Raw genomic sequence first — 18978 nt, 5'->3', positions numbered from 1 at the left:
CATGTTAACATTAGAAGCCTTCTCCCTAAGTTTGTTTTATTCACTGCCCTAGCACACTCCACCAATCCGGATGTCCTAGCCGTGTCTGAATCCTTGCTTAGGAAGACCACCAAAAACCTTGACATTTCCATCCCTAACTATAACATTTTCCGACAAGATAGAACAGCCAAACCCCCTTTGGCTGTACTATCTTGTCGGAATCTACTGCAATCTACTGCAAACTATCTGTTGCAATCTACTGCAAAGATAACCTACAGAGTTCTGTCTTACTATCCAGGTCTGTACCCAAACAATTCGAGCTCCTACTTCTAAAAATGAACCTTTCCAGAAACAAGTCTCTCACCGTTGCTGCTTGCTGTAGACCACCCTCCGCCCCAAGCTGTGCCCTCGACACCATATGTAATTTGATTGCCCCCCATCTATCTTCTGAGCTCGTGCTGCTAGGTGACCTAAACTGGGACATGCTTAACATCCCAGCCATCCTACAATCTAAGCTTGATGCCCTCAACCTCACACAACTTATCAATGAACCTACCAGATATAACCCCAAATCCGTAAACACGGGCACCCTCATAGATATCATCCTAACTAACTCGCCCTCCAAATACACCTCTGCTGTTTTCAACCAAGATCTCAGAGATCACTGCCTCATTGCCTGCATCCGTAATGGGTCTGCGATCAAACGACCACTCCTCATCACTGTCAAACGCTCCCTAAAACACTTCTGCGAGCAGGCCTTTCTAATCGACCTGGCCGGGGTATCCTGGAATGACATTGGCCTCATCCCGACAGTAGAGGATGCCTGGTTGTTCTTTAAAAGTGCCTTCCTCACCATCTTAAATAAGCATGCCCCATTCAAAAAATGTAGAACCAGGAATAGATATAGCCTTTGGTTCACTCCTGTCTGCCCTTGACCAGCACAAAAACATCCTGTGGTGTTCTGCATTAGGAACACACTGCATCGAATAGCCCCTGTGATATGCAACTTTTCAGGGAAGTTAGGAACCAATATACACAGGCAGTCAGGAAAGCTAAGGGTCGCTTTTTTAAACAGAAATTTGCATCCTGCAGTACAAACTCAAAAAAGTTCTGGGACACTAAAGTCCATGGAGAAAAAGAGCACCTCCTCACAGCAACCCACTGCTCTGAGGCTAGGAAACACTGTTACAACCGATAAATCCACTATAATTGAGAATTTCAATAAGCATTTCTCTACGGCTGGCCATGCTTTCCAATTATCTGCTGAAATTGTTGCAACCCCTATTACTAGCTTGTTCAACCTCTCTTTCGTATCATCTGAGATTCCCAGAGATTGGACAGCTGCTGCGGTCATCCCCCTCTTCAAAGGGGGAGACACTCTAGACCCAAACTGCTACAGACCTATATCTACCCTACACTGCATCTCTAAGGTCTTCGAAAGCCAAGTTAACAAACAGATTACCTACCATTTTGAATCACACCGTACCTTCTCCGCTATGCAATCTGGTTTCAGAGCCGGTCATGCGTGCACCTCAGCCACGCTCAAGGTCCTTAACGATATCATAACTGCTATCGATAAGAGACATCACTGTGCAGCTGTGTTCATCGACCTGGCCAAGGCTTTCGACTCTGTCGATCACCACATTCTTATTGGCAGACTCAACAGCCTTGGTTTCTCAAATTCTTGCCTCGCCTAGTTCACCAACTACTTCTCTGATAGAGTTCAGTGTGTCAAATCGGAGGGCCTGTTGTCCGGCCCTCTGGTGGTCTCTATGGGGGTGCCACTGGGTTCAATTCTTGGGCCGACTCTCTTCTCTGTACACATCAATGATGTCGCTCATGCTGCTGGTGATTCTCTGATCCACCTCTACGCAGATGATACCATTCTGTATACTTCTGGCCCTTCTTTGGACACTGTGTTAACTTCTTGGTGACAGGGGGCAGTATTCGGAAATTCAGATGAATAATGTGCCCAAATTAAACTGCCTGCTACTCAGGCCCAGAAGGTAGGATATGCATATTATTAGTAAATTCGTATAGAAAACACTCTGAATTTTCTAAAACTGTTTGAATGATGTCTGTGAGTATAACAGAACTCATATGGCAGGCAAAAACCTGAGAAAAAATCCAACCAGGAAGTGGTTTGTAGTTTTTCAACTTGTTGCCTTTCGAAACTACAGTGTATGTGGGGTTATTTTGCACTTCCTAAGGCTTCCACTAGATTTCAACAGTCTTTAGAACCTTGTTTCATGCTTCTACTGTTTCTGGAGAGAAAATAAGAGCTGTCTCAAGCCTTTGGACCACTGTGTTCTTTACTGCGCAGTCATGCAGGCACGCCGTTCCTTCTTTTTCCTCTGTAATGAATACGCTTTTGTCCGGCGTGAATATTATCAAAGATTTATGTTAAAAAGACCCTACGGATTGATTGTAAGCATCGTTTTACATGTTTCTACGAACGGTAATGGAACTATTTGACTTTTCATCTCGGGATGTGCGCTCGCTCATTATGCCTTTGGAATAGTGATCTGAATGCCTGAACAAAACGGATGTATTTGGACATAAATGATGGACTTTATTGAACAAAACGAACATTCTTGTGGAAGTGGGAGTCCTGGGAGTGCATTCCGACCAAGATCAGCAAAAGTAAGTGAAGATTTACATTACTATTTCAGAGTTTTGTTGACCTCAGAACTTGGTGGGTAACTGTATAGCTTGCTTTGATGGCTGAGCTCTGTACTCAGAATATTGAACAATGTGCTTTCGCCATAAAGCTGTTTTGAAATCTGGTACAGCGGTTGCATTAACCTCTATGGGCTAGGTGGGACGTAAGCTTCTCCCACTCTATTCAACAGCCAGTGGCATCGCGTGGCGCGAAATACAAATACCTCAAAAATGCAATCATTTCAATATTTCAAACATTCGACTATTTTACACCATTTGAAAGATAAGACTCTCGTTAATCTAACCACATTGTCCGATTTCAAAAAGGCTTTACAGCGAATGCAAAACATTAGATTATGTTAGGAGAGTACATAGACACAAATAACCACACAGCCATTTTTCAAGCTAGCATATAATGTCACAAAAACCCAGAAGACAGCTAAATGCAGCACTAACCTTTGATGATCTTCATCAGATGACACACCTAGGACATTATGTTATACAATACATGCATGTTTTGTTCAATCAAGTTCATATTTATATCAAAAAACAGCTTTTTACATTAGCATGTGACGTTCAGAACTAGCATACCCCCCGCAAACTTCCGGCGAATTTACTAACAATTTACTAAATTACTCACGATAAACGTTCACAAAAAGCATAACAATTATTTTAAGAATTATAGATACAGAACTCCTCTATGCACTCGATATGTCCGAATTTAAAATAGCTTTTCGGTGAAAGCACATTTTGCAATATTCTCAGTAGATAGCCCGGCATCACAGGGCTAGCTATTTAGACACCCAGCAAGTTTAGCCTTCACCAAAATCAGATTTACTATTAGAAAAGTTTGATTACCTTTTCTGTTCTTCGTCAGAATGCACTCCCAGGACTTCTACTTCAATAACAAATGTTGGTTTGGTCCAAAATAATCCATAGTTATGTTCCAACAGTGGCGTTTTGTTAGTGCGTTCTAGACACTATCCGAATGGTAAATAAGGGTCATGCGCACGGCGCATTTCATGACAAAAGATTTCTAAATATTTCATTACCGTACTTCGAAGCATGTCAAAATCTGTTTAAAATCAATTTTTATGCCATTTTTCTCGTAAAAAAGCGATAATATTCCGACCGGGAATCTGCAATTAGGTAAACAGCCGAAAGAAAATATATCACTTCGTCGACTCGGGCACGCGCCTAATTCCTTTGTCCTCTGATCGGCCACTTAGCAAAGGCGATAATGTGTTTCAGCCTGGGGCTGCCTCGACATCGTTCAGCTTTTTCCCGGGCTCTGAGAGCCTATGGGAGCCGTAGGAAGTGTCACGTTACAGCTAAGTTCCTGACTCTTCAATAAACAGAGGCAAGAACAACAACACCTTGTCAGACAGGCCACTTCCTGCATGAAATCTTCTCAGGTTTTTGCCTGCCATATGAGTTCTGTTACACTCACAGACACCATTCAAACAGTTTTAGAAACTTTAGGGTGTTTTCTATCCAAAGCCAATAATTATATGCATATTCTAGTTACTGGGCAGGAGTAGTAACCAGATTAAATTGGGTACGTTTTTTATCCGGCCGTGTAAATACTGCCCCTTAGCCCTAACAGGTTATAGACCACATGGGGTTCAAGGCAGATTAATTCCCTCCAGATCCATGAACTGTTTTAGCCTCAACCTCCTCCCAACCAAATCTTCCAAAATACGTTAATTCTTATCAAGTTAAAGCATTTCTAAAGATTAACCTAGTGTGCACTTCTGCCTTTTAATCAACAAGAAGAGACATGTCTGTGGGTTTAGGGGTGGTAGTGGTAGTGGTTAGTGTGTGTGTACTGTCATGACGTTGCCCTCTTTACATTACTAGTGTACATTTCTTTGTGTTGGTTTCATTCACACATACTGATTGGTTGGATGCTAATTAAACCTATACTATACTGAGTGGGACATGCATTTCGTTCTTCAGTGAAATTAAAAATAATCCAATACCTCTAGTGACCAGGCATTGCAATGAAAAGTAGCTGTTTGACCACTCAAAAAAGGAGAAGAAGAAAGAAGTCAGTGAAAACCACAGTTTGTTGCAATCACCAAACTTGCCTCAGAGATAAAGAATGATATTTAGAATGTCTATTAGACAGTTAGCAGTTGTTTCCTTCGTGAGAATATATTTTTAACTACTCTTTAGTTTCAGTGCTTTTGAACATATTGTAAACTGTTAAAAATCATTCAGAAGTTTGAGTCTGAGTCTACCCATTATTATAGTGTTATTGTATTATTATCATTATTATTATTATTATTATTCTGTATTATTGTTATTATTATTATATGTTTACGTGTTGTGTGCAGTATGTAAAGAATGGCTATTTTTATAATATTTTTATTGAAGCTTTATTCAACCAGGAAGTTCCATTGGGGCCTGAAAAGGGAGACCTGGCCAGGAGGCCAGCAGTAAATACAAAAAAGCACATACAATTCAACAGTACAGTGCATACACAGCAAAAACATGACTTCCTCACATTACTCTGTTCCTCTGAGATTGGGAGTTTCCCTTTGGGATGTGTAACCAGTGACAGAGGCGTGATACAGAGAGATTGATGAAAACAAAAAACTGTAAAAAGAACTACCAAGACAAAGAGATATCAGATAACGGACATTGAAGCTCTTTCTCTCATATAAGTAAGTAACTGTTTACAAGCCTTCTACACCAGAATCTGGACTAAATGCTAGTAGCTAAGCCTCCGGCCAAGTTCCTAAATTGATTAATGTGCTGTTACTCTGAGAACTAAGTCCACTCTTAGAATCGATGCAAAGGCACATTGAAGATGACCTGGCAGGTCGTGGTGGCCTAACACTTTGTTAAGACATATACAGTTGAAGTCGGAAGATTACATACACCTTAGCAAAGTACATTTAAACTCAGTTTTTCAAAATTCCTGACATTTAATCCTAGTAAGCATTTCCCTGTCTTAGGTCATGTTATAGTGTGGACACTATATAAATAATGACATGGTTATTATTGGTATTGACCGTGACCTTTCCCTTTTGATGATGTCATCACTAAGAGTGAGTTCTATGCAATGTGATTCTACCACCGGTGGAGTGGGCTATATAGTTCTGCTATATTTGTACCGTTTGTACCTGGCAATACACCTTTAGGTTTGGGTTGAAAGTAAAGGAAAGTAATATCGAAATGCGTGTGGGCATTCCTTGTCAAGTTACTACACCTTTTTGGCGACGAGGATAAAACTTTATCAACTTGTACAGGGCGAGGTGCTAGCTTGCTAAGAAACAGTGGAGGTAGTCAGTTAGCTAGCTAGCTTAATGAGCGACGGAGAGCAGGTGCCGCTGGACGGAAACGCCAACAGGGATAATCAGCAGCAAGTGAAAATCGCTAACGAGGATCAAGGACAAGTTGGGGTTATAATGGCAATGTTTTGGACTATCACTGAGTTTGTGGAAGAGAACGAGGACTGGACGGAATATGTGGAAAGGTTGGGACACTTTTTCTTGGCAAATGGAATCATAGATGAGGCTAAACAGCGCTCTATTCTCTTGAGTGTGTGTGGGGCTAAAACCTACAAGCTAATGAGAAATTTGGCTACACCACGGAGACTGGGAGAAATTCCTTTTGGGGATCTAGTTGCTCTCGTTCAGACTCACCACAATCCAAAGCCGTCAGTGATTGTCCAGAGGTTCAAGTTTAACTGCCATTTTCGGAAAACAGGTCAGTCTGTTGCTAACTTTGTTGCTGAATTACGTGAACTCTCTGAACATTGTGAGTTTAGGGCTATGTTAGAGGACATGCTCCATGACAGATTAGTCTGTGGCATTAATGAGGACAGCATACAGCGCCGGTTGCTGGGGGAAGCCACACTGACTTTCAAGAGAGCATTGGAACCATCTCAAGGGATGGAGATAGCCGCTAGTAATGTGAAAAATATTCAAAAGGCCAACAGTGAAAGTTGTGCAGTGCATCAGGTGACAAAAGAGGTGGCAGGAAAAAGGGGAAAAGCAGTGGAATGTTTCAGATGTGGAGGGACACATTATGGTAACAACTGTAAGTTTATGAAGACTGTCTGTCACAATTGCAACAAAAAGGGACATTTATCAAAAAAATGCAGGGGTCCTAGAAGCAAGCCAGAGGGTGGGCGGACTGGGCTGGGCAAGTTCACAGCACCAAAGCCTCAGTCAGCAGTGCACCACCTAGAGAGCACAGAGGAGGAGGAAGAGCATTGTTCCTACAACATATTTAAGGTGAGGGAGCCGTGCGCAGAGCCTATCTATGCTACAGTGGACGTAGATGGAAAGCAGATGAGGATGGAGGTTGACACGGGGGCCTCTGCCTCTGTCATAAGTGAGGAGACCTACAAACAAAAATGGGGCTCAAGACAGGTTTCTGCCCTCACACCGGCAGGGATCAGACTGCGTACGTACACCGGGGAGACCATACCATTGCTGGGGGCTCTAGAGGTGGACATTGCATACAACAGCCAGGAAGTGAGAGCACGGCTCCTGGTGGTGAAAGGGAATGAGCCTAGTTTACTAGGGCATGACTGGCTATAACAAAATACAACTGAGCTGGGGTGAGATAAAACACACCCGAGTGACTGAGGATGTCATTCAAAAGTACCCAGAGATTTTCAAAGATGAACTGGGCACACTGCAGGGTACTGCAGTTAAGCTGTTCGTGGATCCTCAGGCCGAGCCTCGCTTTTTCAAGCCCAGGACAGTGCCTTACGCCATGAAAAAGAAAGTGGAAGATGAGTTGGAGCGGCTGCAGGAAGCAAACGTCATTACTCCCGTTCAGTTCTCCCGCTGGGCAGCTCCTATCGTTCCCGTTCTGAAAAGTGACGGCACGGTGCGTATATGTGGGGACTACAAACTCACCAACAGGGCCTCTAAGCTAGACGCTTACCCGCTGCCACGGGTGGAGGACTTGTTCACGACACTGGCAGGAGGCAAGATGTTCTCAAAGCTTGACATGAGTCACGCCTACCAACAGCTCCTCCTGGACGAGGACTCAAAAGAGTATGTCACAGTGAACACTCACAAAGGCTTGTTCAGGTACAACCGCTTGGTTTTCGGAGTGGCGTCCAGCCCAGCCATTTTCCAGAGGACAATGGACAATCTGCTGCAGGGGATCCCTCATGTAGCAGTGTACCTGGATGACATGGTTACAGGGGAGACGGAGGAGGAGCACCTCCACCATCTGGACCAGGTGTTAAAGAGATTATCTGAGGCAGGGCTGCGCCTGAAGCGTAGCAAGTGCACATTCCAAGCACAGAGTGTGCCATACCTAGGTCACAAGATCACAGCGCAGGGTCTGTGTCCTGTGGAGGACAAAGTCAGGGCAATCAAGGATGCTCCAAACCCCAAGAATGGGTCAGAGCTCAGGTCATTCCTGGGCATGGTGAACTACTATGAGAGTTCCTCCCGGAGCGGTCAACAGTGTTGGCTCCACTTTATCAGTTGCTTCACAAAGACTGTAAATGGAAGTGGGGACCAGCACAAGAGAAAGCTTTCAAGGAAGTGAAAGCACTACTACAATCAGCACAACTTCTGGTTAATTTTGACCAAGACAAAGAGATCATCCTGTCATGTGACGCCTCACCCTATGGCGTCGGGGCAGTACTCTCTCATCAGATGGAGGACGGGTCAGAGAGACCCATTGGATTCGCATCACGTACGCTGACGAGTGCTGAGAAGGGTTATTCACAGTTAGACAAGGAAGGTCTGGCCATAGTCTTTGCTGTGAAACGCTTCCATCAGTACCTCTACGGTTGTCATTTCACCATATGTACTGACCACAAACCACTGATGAGCCTTTTTAGTGAATCAAGATGCATTCCGCCCATGTCTTCAGCAAGGTTTCAGCGCTGGGCCTCTGACACTTTCAGCTTACCAGTACACGATAGTGTATAGAGCGGGGAAGGACAATGCAAATGCAGACGCGCTCAGCCGTCTCCCGCTACCAGAGATGCCTGCCACAACTGTGGTGCCTCCCGAGACAATTTTCCTAATGGAGAGATTGTCAAACTCACCTGTGAATGCCAAACAGATCACTACATCTGTGGGAGTGGCCTGACCGCCCATGGTCCAGGCTGCATATAGATTTTGCAGGCCCTTTCATGGGTCACATGTTCCTTGTCATGGTGGACGCACACTCCAAGTGGCTGGAGGCGCACATCATGAGCAACATCACAGCGACCACAACCATCGAAAAGCTTCGGCAGGTGTTTTCACCCATGGTCTGCCGGACTCTCTGGTGTCCGAAAACGCAACAACGTTTACCTGTGACTTGTTCCAAGAATTCATGCAGAGAAACGGGATCCGCCATGTCCGCAGCGCCCCGTTTCACCCGGCCTCAAACGGCTTAGCGGAGCGGGCTGTGCAGACACTGAAAGAGGGGCTCAAAAGGATGACTGTGGGAACCATCACAACTAAGCTCTCTCGGTTCTTGTTCCAGTACCGCATCACGCCACAAACAATAACAGGACAGGCTCCAGCGGTGATGTTAATGGGCAGAAAGCCAAAAGCTCACCTGGATCTACTGCGTCCGAACATCAGAGCACGAGTGGAACGGAAGCAGGAGAAACAAAAAGAGAGACATGACCACCACGCAAGGAGAGACAGTTAAAACCCAATGACACTGTCTACATCCGCAACTTCACAAGCAGCCAACAGTGGTTGCCAGGTATCATTCTGAGTCAGAGTGGTCCCGTCTCCTTTGTGGTCAAACTGACTGATGGGCGAGTCATGCGCAGACACCAGGACCATCTCCGCCTGCGCTATGACAAACACAAGACCATGTTTTCAGACGGAACAGCTGTGGGTGGTAGTGTACAAGTTGAAATCCCACAGGAAACAGCATCTGAGGAACAAGGGCATTCAGTGGTTCCAGCAGAGGGTGATGGACATTCTCTCACAAACACCCAACCCACTCCTGTGCCCTCAGACCCAGCTCCACTGGGACACGCCTTACCTGTGTCTCGTAGCACACCAGGAGTACTGCGCAGATCACAGCGTAGTCACAAGCCTCCTGAAAGACTAACTCTGTAGTTGAGACTGAGAGACTCGTGGTGTTAGGGTTTGTTTGGAGCAGCAGACCTAGTTGAAAAGAAATAAGGACTGTCATTTTGTTGTTGTTGTTGTTTTGTTTACATTTACGGTAACACCAGCAGAAGTTCTACAGTGTGGTGTAGTAAAGAAAAGAAAACACTGATGTGGTTTACTTGTTAACCTTATGTTTTCCTTACAGGGGGGATTTAAATTGAGGGGGGAGAAGTGTTATAGTGTGGACACTATATAAATAATGACATAGTTATTATTGGTATTGAGCATGACCTTTCCCTTTTGATGATGTCATCACTAAGAGTGAGTTCTGTGCAATGTGATTCTACCACCGGTGGAGTGAGCTATATAGTTCTGCTATATTTGTACCGTTTGTACCTGGCAATACACCTTTAGGTTTGGGTTGAAAGTAAAGGAAAGTAATATCGATATGTGTGTGGGCATTCCTTGTCAAGTTACTACAGGTCAGTTAGGATCACCACTTTATTTTAAGAATGTGAAATGTCAGAATAATAGTAGAGAGAATGATTTATTTCAACTTTTATTTCTTTCATCACATTCCCAGTGGGTCAGAGGTTTACATACACTCAATAAGTATTTGGTAGCTTTGCCTTTAAATTGTTTAATTTGGGTCAAACGTTTCGGGTAGCCTTCCACAAGCTTCCCACAATAAGTTGGGTGAATTTTGGCCCATTCCTCCTGACAGAGCTGGTGTATCTGAGTCAGGTTTGTAGGCCTCCTTCCTCGTACACGCTTTTGCAGTTCTGCCCACAAATTTTCTATTGGATTGAGGTCAGGGCTTTGTGTCTCCTGACCCCTCCTGTCTCAGCCTCCAGTATTTATGCTGCAGTAGTTTAGGTGTCGGGGGGCTAGGGTCAGTCTGTTATATCTGGAGTTTTTCTCCTGTCTTATCCGGTGTCCTGTGTGAATTTAAGGATGCTCTCTCAAATTCTTTCTTTCTTTCTCTCTCTCAGAGGACCTGAGCCCTAGGACCGTGCCTCAGGACTACCTGGCATGATGACTCCTTGTTGTCCCCAGTCCAACTGGCTGTGCTGCTGCTCCAGTTTCAACTGTTCTGCCTGCGGCTATGGAACCCTGACCTGTTCACCGGACGTGCTACCTGTCTCAGACCTGCTGTTTTCATCTCTCTAGAGCCAGCAGTAGTGGTAGAGATACTCTGAATGAAAAACCAACTGACATTTACTCCTGAGGTGCTGACCTGTTGCACCCTCGACAACCACTGTGATTATTATTATTTGACCCTGATGGTCATCAATGAACATTTGAACACAATGTTTTGTTATAATCTCCACCCGGCACAGCCAGAAGAGGACTGACCACCCCTCATTGCCTGGTTCCACTCAACGTTTCTTCCTAGATGCTGGCCTTTCTAGGGAGTTTTTCCTAGCCACCCTGCTTCTACACCTGCATTGCTTGCTGTTTGGGGTTTTAGGCTGGGTTTCTGTAGAGCACTTTGAGATATTAGTTGATGTAAGAAGGGCTTTATAAATACATTTGATTTGATTTGATTTGACAATGACCCAAAGCACAGCTTCAAACTATGCAATAAGTATTTAGGGAAGAAGCAGTCAGCTGGTATTCTGTCTATAATGGAATGGCCAGCACAGTCCCCGGACCATTTTGAGCTCTTGTGGGAGCAGCTTGACCGTATGGTACGTAAGAAGTGCCCATCAAGCCAATACAACTCGTGGGAGGTGCTTCAGGAAGCATGGGGTGAAATCTCTTCAGATTACCTCAACAAATTGGAAACTAGAATGCCAAAGGTCTGCTAGGCTGTAACTGCTGCAAATGGAGGATTCTTTGACAAAAGCCAAGTTTGAAGGACACAATTATCATTTCACTTAAAAATCATTATTTATAACCTTGTTAACGTCTTGACTATATTTCCGATTCATGTTGCAACTCATTTCATGTGTGTTTTCATGGAAAACAAGGACATTTCTAAGTGACCCCAAACTTTTGAACGGTAGTGTATATAGTGCATCATCAGAGAGGGGGGTCCCAAGTCATACAGATTCTGGCCTGTTGCTGTTTTTAACTTTGTTTTTCTTAAAGAAAATATATAATTTTGTCCCATCATTCTTGTTTTTTTGTAATGAGGCCTATGTGTATGTTTCATAACCAGTATAAGGTGGTACGGGCTTTCAAAGAGGAAGCACATAGCCTATGAAAAGCCAGCAGTCTGCGAGTGGGTTGGAGACTGTCTCATCCATGATCCACCCCATTGTGTTATAGCTGATGTGGCTTACTGAATTAGTGTTTTCCTACAGCAGGACATTTTTCTGTCAGCACAAACGTCAAAAACAAATGTCTCGGCTATTTCCGCAGAGGAACTTCCATTCATCAAAGGTTAGTGGTCTATTAAATTTACAGATACACATGTTTAGTTCCATTATTACTGACCAATATAAGCCTGGTTGTTTATTTTTGTGAAAAGGTTTTGGCTACATTGCAAGATGTGCATAGTCTCCATCAAAGAGGGATGATTGCAGACCATTGCATGAATTCATATTATTGCATTCAACATTATTTTACATACAGCTTAGCCTACATAACTGTTTTACATAAACAATGAATAGGTCCTCATTTTTACAAATCACCAATTTTAAAATGTAATATAATTCCATAATTACATTTCCCCTCTGACCATAGCAATGAGAAGAGCAAAGCATGTTACGGAATCTGTGCGGTGTGATTCTACTCATGATCCAGAGGGATACAGAAAGTAGGTTTCCAATTGATGTCATAAAATGCCATACTATTGACCTCATGTTTTTGTCTCTTTTTTCTTATTGACACAAGGCAAGACAATAACACCCACCAAACACACAATCCCACCATTCAACTGTAGTCCTTGTCCTTTTAGGGTACAATAAGGCACACACATCAGCTCAGTATGTTTACTATGTTTTAACTGAGTATGTTTACTATGTTTTTAACTCAGTAGTTATGAGACATGCTGAGCATGCACAAGTATCTGGGAATGTATTGAATATCTTAGTCTTGATTAAGTGTTAGAATAGAGTCAGGACTTTTGGCTTATTATTCTAATAACATATTCACTAAGTAGTTTCAGCCTAGACTGGACCCAGATCAGTATGTGCTTTAGCCATTTCTTTTTACAATAGCCACATTTCAGCATCAATAGGATATCATAGTTCATAAGCACAGCTAAATACTAATAATGGTCTTGTCTGTGTGTTTATGTAACATCTCTGTTTATTAGAGTTCATAAGCATCTATTCTACTGGTATCTTTTGGACAGTTTTTTTGGCTTGTGTTTTCTCTTTAGGTACACAGGTGATTGGAGGACGCAGGACTGTGGTACAGGGGGAGGATGTGGACTTATCCTGCAGACTGATAGAGACAACTGAGGACCTCGAACAGATAACATGGCAGAAAAGTACTTGGGAAGAAACACAGAAACATAATTTTATGCTGATTTATCCCAATGGGGCTATTAAGTTTATTGCACCAAATGGATTAAAAGCTAGAGTCCAGTTTATTGGGAACCCATCAGAAAACCTTGGATCTATTAGAATAACAGCTGTCAGACTGTTGGATGAAGGCACCTTCACATGTATCTTCAGTGTTTTCCCCAGTGGAGCATACACTACAGAGATACCTCTGACTGTGCTTGGTAAGAACTCTTCCTTCACTCTTTGCATCACTGTTTCTATGATTGACAGTGTGGAAAGACTTAATGTGATAATCAATACTAGAAAGGTAAGAAGTTGGTAGTTTCATTATTCAAGTGAAGCAAGAGCAGAGCCCTCATCTACAGAACCCTCATATTCCATCTTCTCTGCGCTTAGAAAAAAAGGTGCCCAACGGGTTCTTTCCAGAGGGATAAGATTCAACCTATAAACTTTTTTTCTCCTAAGAACCGTTTTTGGAAGAAATAGTTATTTGATGATTCTGTGGCAGTAATGAAATTTTGTCTGTCGGTTATTGCCATGCAAATAAAGAAGGCATGTCTCACAGTAATTGACTGTTTCTTAACATAATCACGTTTAGCATCTCCGGACCTCCACACATACAAGCCGCTGATGATCTACATTAAAAAAAGTATAATAAATACATTTAATATACACCATCACAATACATTAATTAATTATTTTAATCAGGTCTAAATAAAAATTATGATATGAAGAAAATGTATTTCAGAATAACAAAATATGAGTTGACCTACTGCATGCTATCTGGCTATACTCCATGCCATATGCTGTAGGCTTGTTATTTAGCTGACAAGATATGCTTTAAGTCCCGTGCCATTATTTTATTTTATATGATTTTATATTATGAAGAGTACAATTGAAGGATATTTTTCTTGAAACACGTCCTATATACTGGATTTAGAGTTTAGTTGTGAATGATATCAACCTTAAAATGTTTTAGAAATCAGAACATATATGGGCTGCATGGTGCGACTATAGGCTATTGATGATTTGAGAAAGTAGCAAAAAAGCTCTGTTCTTAGGCAGCACAGCTGTTCTCTCGTCAAGCGATTTTCACATGAGACATTTCTCAATTTAATTTTGTCTTCACTAATGTGTAAAAAAAAATACATGTCGTCTGTATGCACTCGAATAGGGAATGGAGGCCGCGAGTTTTCCCGACGGGCTGATTTTCACTGATGATAGGTAGGCCACTTTTGTTTAAAGTGGAGCATGTGCTTAAGAGCAGCTGAGAAATAAATACAATAACACTTCTTTCAATCCACGCGTCAACCACTGTTTGAGGAGTATGCTCTCGCTGCCCGACAGGTGATATTTCACCTAAACGCTGTATGCCATGGGCTCTCCAACCTTGTTCCTGCAGCTACCCAGTTCTTAATTTAGGAAACCATAATGCTGATATACATATGCATAAGCTCTAATGTGCATATGGATGTTCTGAATTAATCATCACCTTGTGAGCTCTGTCCATTTCGTTACACTGTTTCAACCTGCTGTTGAACTTCTTTCTTCAAATTGATCATCACAGTGAGGTGAGTTTTAAAAGTATGAAAAAGCTGTTTTGATGATAAGTGTTTGGTGTGATTTTCGATTGCACTTGCACTGTTCTCAAAAGTGATGACAAACGCAATTATGCGTCTAATGGTTTATTATAAAGGTGCGTATTTATGGTGAAAATGATCTTCCCGAAACGTGAAACTCAAGCACAGCCTGTGTATGCCAGTAGGCTCTACCTGTTATAAAGCAAATGAATGTGCTTAATTTTAAGAAGTTATTTGACCACTTTAGTTGTGATACAAACCTTATCAAAACATATAGGTATATGGGCTAGGGTACATGAGGTGTGCGACTATGATTTGCATTGGTGTAAAGTATTTAAATATATGTACTTTAAAGTACTCCTTAAAGTAGTTTTGGGGGTATCTGTACTTTCCTTTACTATTTATATTTTTGACAACTTTTACTTTTACTTCACTACATTCCTGAAGAAAACGTTATACTTTTTTCTCCATACATTTTCCCTGACAACGCAAAGTACTTTTTTTTAAAGGGGTAGATTAGCTTTAATGTTACAGATAGATTCTAACTTCCATCAATGTAATTGTCTGCATCACTTCCAATCCCCCATATATTCTTTGCAAATATATATATATATATACATACACATCCCATTTTTTTTACACATCCCATTTAAAAAAATATGTTTTACTTTATTACTTTCTAATCCTACCACCCCTCCCCTAATTTGAGTAAACTAGTGAATACTATATACATTTTATGGACAAAGTCAATTTTACAATAGTTCTATTTTGTTTGTTTTTACTCCTGTCCTTCCTCTACCCTCAACCTCCCCCCTGTTCCGTGACATGTGCATGATAATGGTCCACTCTAAATAAAAACTAATTTCCCACATATATTATTTAGTAAATGAAAAGACGACACTAAATAAAGAATAGTCTGATAGGTGACAATAATAGCCTATCACGTGTGAATGATGTATTATCACTTAGGAATGAAGCCCATGTTGTGCAGTAAGGCAAGACACAGCTTACCTTTTTCCCCCCAACTTTTTCAAATCATCAGTGGTGGGAAAACTACCAACTTGTCATACTTGAATAAAAGTATAGATACCTTAATAGAAAGTTACTCGAGTAAAAGCGAAAGTTACCGAGTAAAATACTACTTGAGAAAAAGTCTAAAAGTATTTGATTTTAAATATACTTAATTATCAAAAGTAAATGTAATTGCTAAAATATACTTAAGTATGAAAAGTAAAAGTTAAAATATAAATCATTTCAAATTTCTTATATTACGCAAATCAGACTGCACCATTGTATTGCTTTAAAAATGTACGGATAGCCACGGGCACACTCCAACACTCAGACATTATTTACAAAAGATGCAATTGTGTTTAGTGAGTCCACCAGAACATAAGCAGTAGGGATGATCAGGTGTTATCTTGATAAGTGAGTGAATTTCACAATTTTCCTATTCTGCTGAACATTCAAAATGTATTGAATTGATTTGAATTTATTTTGGGTAACAGAATATAGTATTAATTAAAACGCTTGTCAAAGCGCTATATTGATAGGTGCCATAATTCTGTTCCGCTTGAGCATTTTAAATGTAAGGAGTACCTTTAGCTGCAAGGGAAAATGTCTGGAGTAAAATGTACATTATTTTCTTTAGGAAGGTAGTGGATTAAAACTAATAGTTGTCAAAAATATCAATAGTAAAGTACAGATACCACCAAAAACTACTTAAGTAGTACTTAAAAGTATTATTACTTAAGTACTTTACACCACAGGTCTAGCCTATAGAAAGCTGATGGGATACTCCCTCCCTTTTTTAATAGAGGCCATCAAAACTCTGTTTTCTCATGCAATTGCATAGCCTATAGAAATGTGTTTGATTAGATTTTCAATTACCTTTGCAATGATGTCAAAGTGATTAGATGGACAATAGTGTGCAGGGAACCAAGCAGAAAGCAAGTTTGGTAGGCTACTAATGACCATCAGCAGCATCAGAGCTTGGAGAAGCCTAAACACCCAAAACCGTGCCTATCATTATCATATTTCCCAGCATGCTCTATTGCAGGTAGATGTGTTTGTTTTAAGATCTGTGTTTTTGTATGTGAATTGATTAGTTGATTAACCTTATGCTACAAGGAAAAAAATAACAATATTTGTTTACATTTTTCCAGTCTTTTAATAGTTGGACTTATTGCACCCGTTACTGAGATAGTTGTCCCAATTTAGATTATTTAGGTAGATAATTTAACAAATTTCCTTAACCTAGCAGTCTTTCTAAAATGCATGTTGAAGGTGATTAAAAGTTCCAATTGTTAGATATCTTCATTCTGGCTGAGGAAGACACTTAACCCTAATTTGCCCCAGCTGTGATGTACTACTATGTCTGACCCTGTAAAACAACACATTTCACTGCAATTATCCGGTGTATGTGACAATAAAACATCTTAAAATAGATGTTATTATTTATAGAGGGTTCTAGGCAGAACCATTTAAAGGGGGATCTATGAAGAACCCATAGAGATCCAATTCTAATTCCTAATGATATGGAAGAACCCTACGTAGAGGGTTCTAGGTAGAACCAAAAAGGGATCCCATATGGGGACAAACTAAAGAACCCTATGAGGTTGTACTTAGCACCTTCCTTTCTGAGAGTGTATCCTCTTACTCAAGCTGTAACCAGGAGAGTACAGGCATCAATAGTTTCTCTAATGGTGGAACAGATGTTGGAATATACAGAATACACCACTATATACAGCATTCCTTAACAGTAGGGCTGTGAATGGGCTGTGAATGCTTTTCAGTGGAACTGCTGAAGCTGAAAAACAGATTTTGGGATGTGTGTGTGAAACTTAATTCCTCAGGTGCAAGTATCTCTCATCAGGGTGAGCTAAAACATGTTAAAACTAGATTTGCCTAAACCTCCAATACAGTAAATGTGTCGCTACTAATGATGTATGTTGCAATTGAACAAATAGTTAACATGATATGGTTTATTTAAAGTTTGTTGGACATATAACATGAGCATTTCATGTGATGTGAGGTCTGTTTTGGTCGTTTTTCCATGTATAGTCTGACATTTACAATGAGTGACTTGTTCATGTTTTCTGTTCTCTGTTTGTTTGGTTTCTGGTCATAGTTCCTCCAGTGGTGTGTGTGACAGTTGATATTCCTCCTGTCACTGGGGAGAATGAGGTTGTCTTGGCAACCTGTGTGGCTGCTGGTGCCAAGCCACAGGCAGATGTAAAGTGGAAGACCGGTACATTGGACAGTTTGTTGAGGACAGTGACTAACTCCACCCAGCACGCCAACGGAACCACCACAGTACTCAGCCACCTGCTTGGGGTGCCAACCAGAGCAGCCAATCAGCAGCAGGTCCAGTGTGTGGTCAACCAGTCTGCCCTGGCAACAGAAAGGAGCTACAACTACAACTTAGACATCCACTGTAAGTATATACTACACTACTACTTTCCTACACTATAGACAGACACTGTAAATATATTCTACTACCACTGTCCTACACTATTGGCATCCACTGAAAATGTATACTCCACTTCTACTGCCCTACCATATAGACAGACACTGTAAATACATTCTACTACCACTCTCCTACACTATCGTTATCGACTGCAAATGTATACTCCACTATCACTGTCATAGACCATAGACATCGACTGTATATATAGAGTCTCACTGTCTTCACTGGCTGTAGCCTAGTAGCCCCTCTAACCAGTCCCTGTCTGTCTATACACTCTTAGAAAATAAGGTTCTATCCTAGAACCAACTTTTTTTTGTCTGTCCCAATAGGAGAACCCTTTGAATAACCCCCTATTAGTTCCAGGTAGAACCCTTTTTGGTTCCAGGTCGAAACCTTTTGGGTCCATGTAAAACCCTTTCAACAGAGGAAAGCCTTTGATCTAGCCCGTAACAACTGTTATTTTCTTTAGCTTAAACATAGTTCTGAGGCACAGAGTGGTATGGACCTTTACAAGACTTTCATTGTACTGCTCCTCTACTAAAAGTAATCTATCAAACTGAAATGAAGGAAGACCAGGTTTGCCTCATCTTAGCGTTGGGCCAGTAACCGAAAGGTTGCTAGATTGAATCCCCAAGCTGACAAGGTAAACATCTGTCATTCTGCCCCTGAGCAAGCCCCTTGGTGTCACGTCCTGGCCAGTATAAGGTTAATTGTTTTTGTAGTTTGGTCAGGACGTGGCAGAGGGTATTTGTTTTATGTGGTTCGGGGTGGTGTGTTTGTGTAAAGGG

The 18978-nt window shown here is 41.6% G+C and overlaps 2 protein-coding genes and 1 pseudogene across 4 annotated transcripts in view; all 3 read left to right on the top strand.

Annotated features, from left to right (window-relative positions):
- Nucleotides 1–11804, top strand: part of LOC106586643 (nectin-3-like) — a 30343-nt gene extending 18539 nt beyond the window's left edge. For all 3 annotated transcript variants that reach the window (XM_045707604.1, XM_045707605.1, XM_045707606.1), the window contains one exon: nucleotides 10679–11804. The gene's annotated coding sequence lies outside the window, so the exon portion shown is untranslated. The remainder of the gene's footprint in view (nucleotides 1–10678) is intronic.
- LOC123730519 (uncharacterized protein K02A2.6-like) lies at nucleotides 5321–10263 on the top strand (annotated as a pseudogene).
- Nucleotides 11366–13707, top strand: pvrl1 (Poliovirus receptor-related protein 1). The gene is made up of 3 exons (NM_001146661.1): nucleotides 11366–12074; nucleotides 12378–12450; nucleotides 13018–13707. Exons 2-3 carry the CDS (start codon nucleotides 12396–12398, stop codon nucleotides 13464–13466), a joined length of 504 nt encoding a protein of 167 aa, NP_001140133.1. The 5' UTR covers nucleotides 11366–12074; nucleotides 12378–12395; the 3' UTR covers nucleotides 13467–13707.
- Nucleotides 13708–18978: the final 5271 nt, after the last annotated feature.

The sequence above is a fragment of the Salmo salar genome, chromosome ssa25 (assembly GCF_905237065.1).
Source record: "Salmo salar chromosome ssa25, Ssal_v3.1, whole genome shotgun sequence".
NCBI classification, from domain to species: domain Eukaryota; kingdom Metazoa; phylum Chordata; class Actinopteri; order Salmoniformes; family Salmonidae; genus Salmo; species Salmo salar.
Note: the sequence above shows the minus strand (reverse complement) of the source record. Positions and strands in the feature narration are given on the sequence as shown.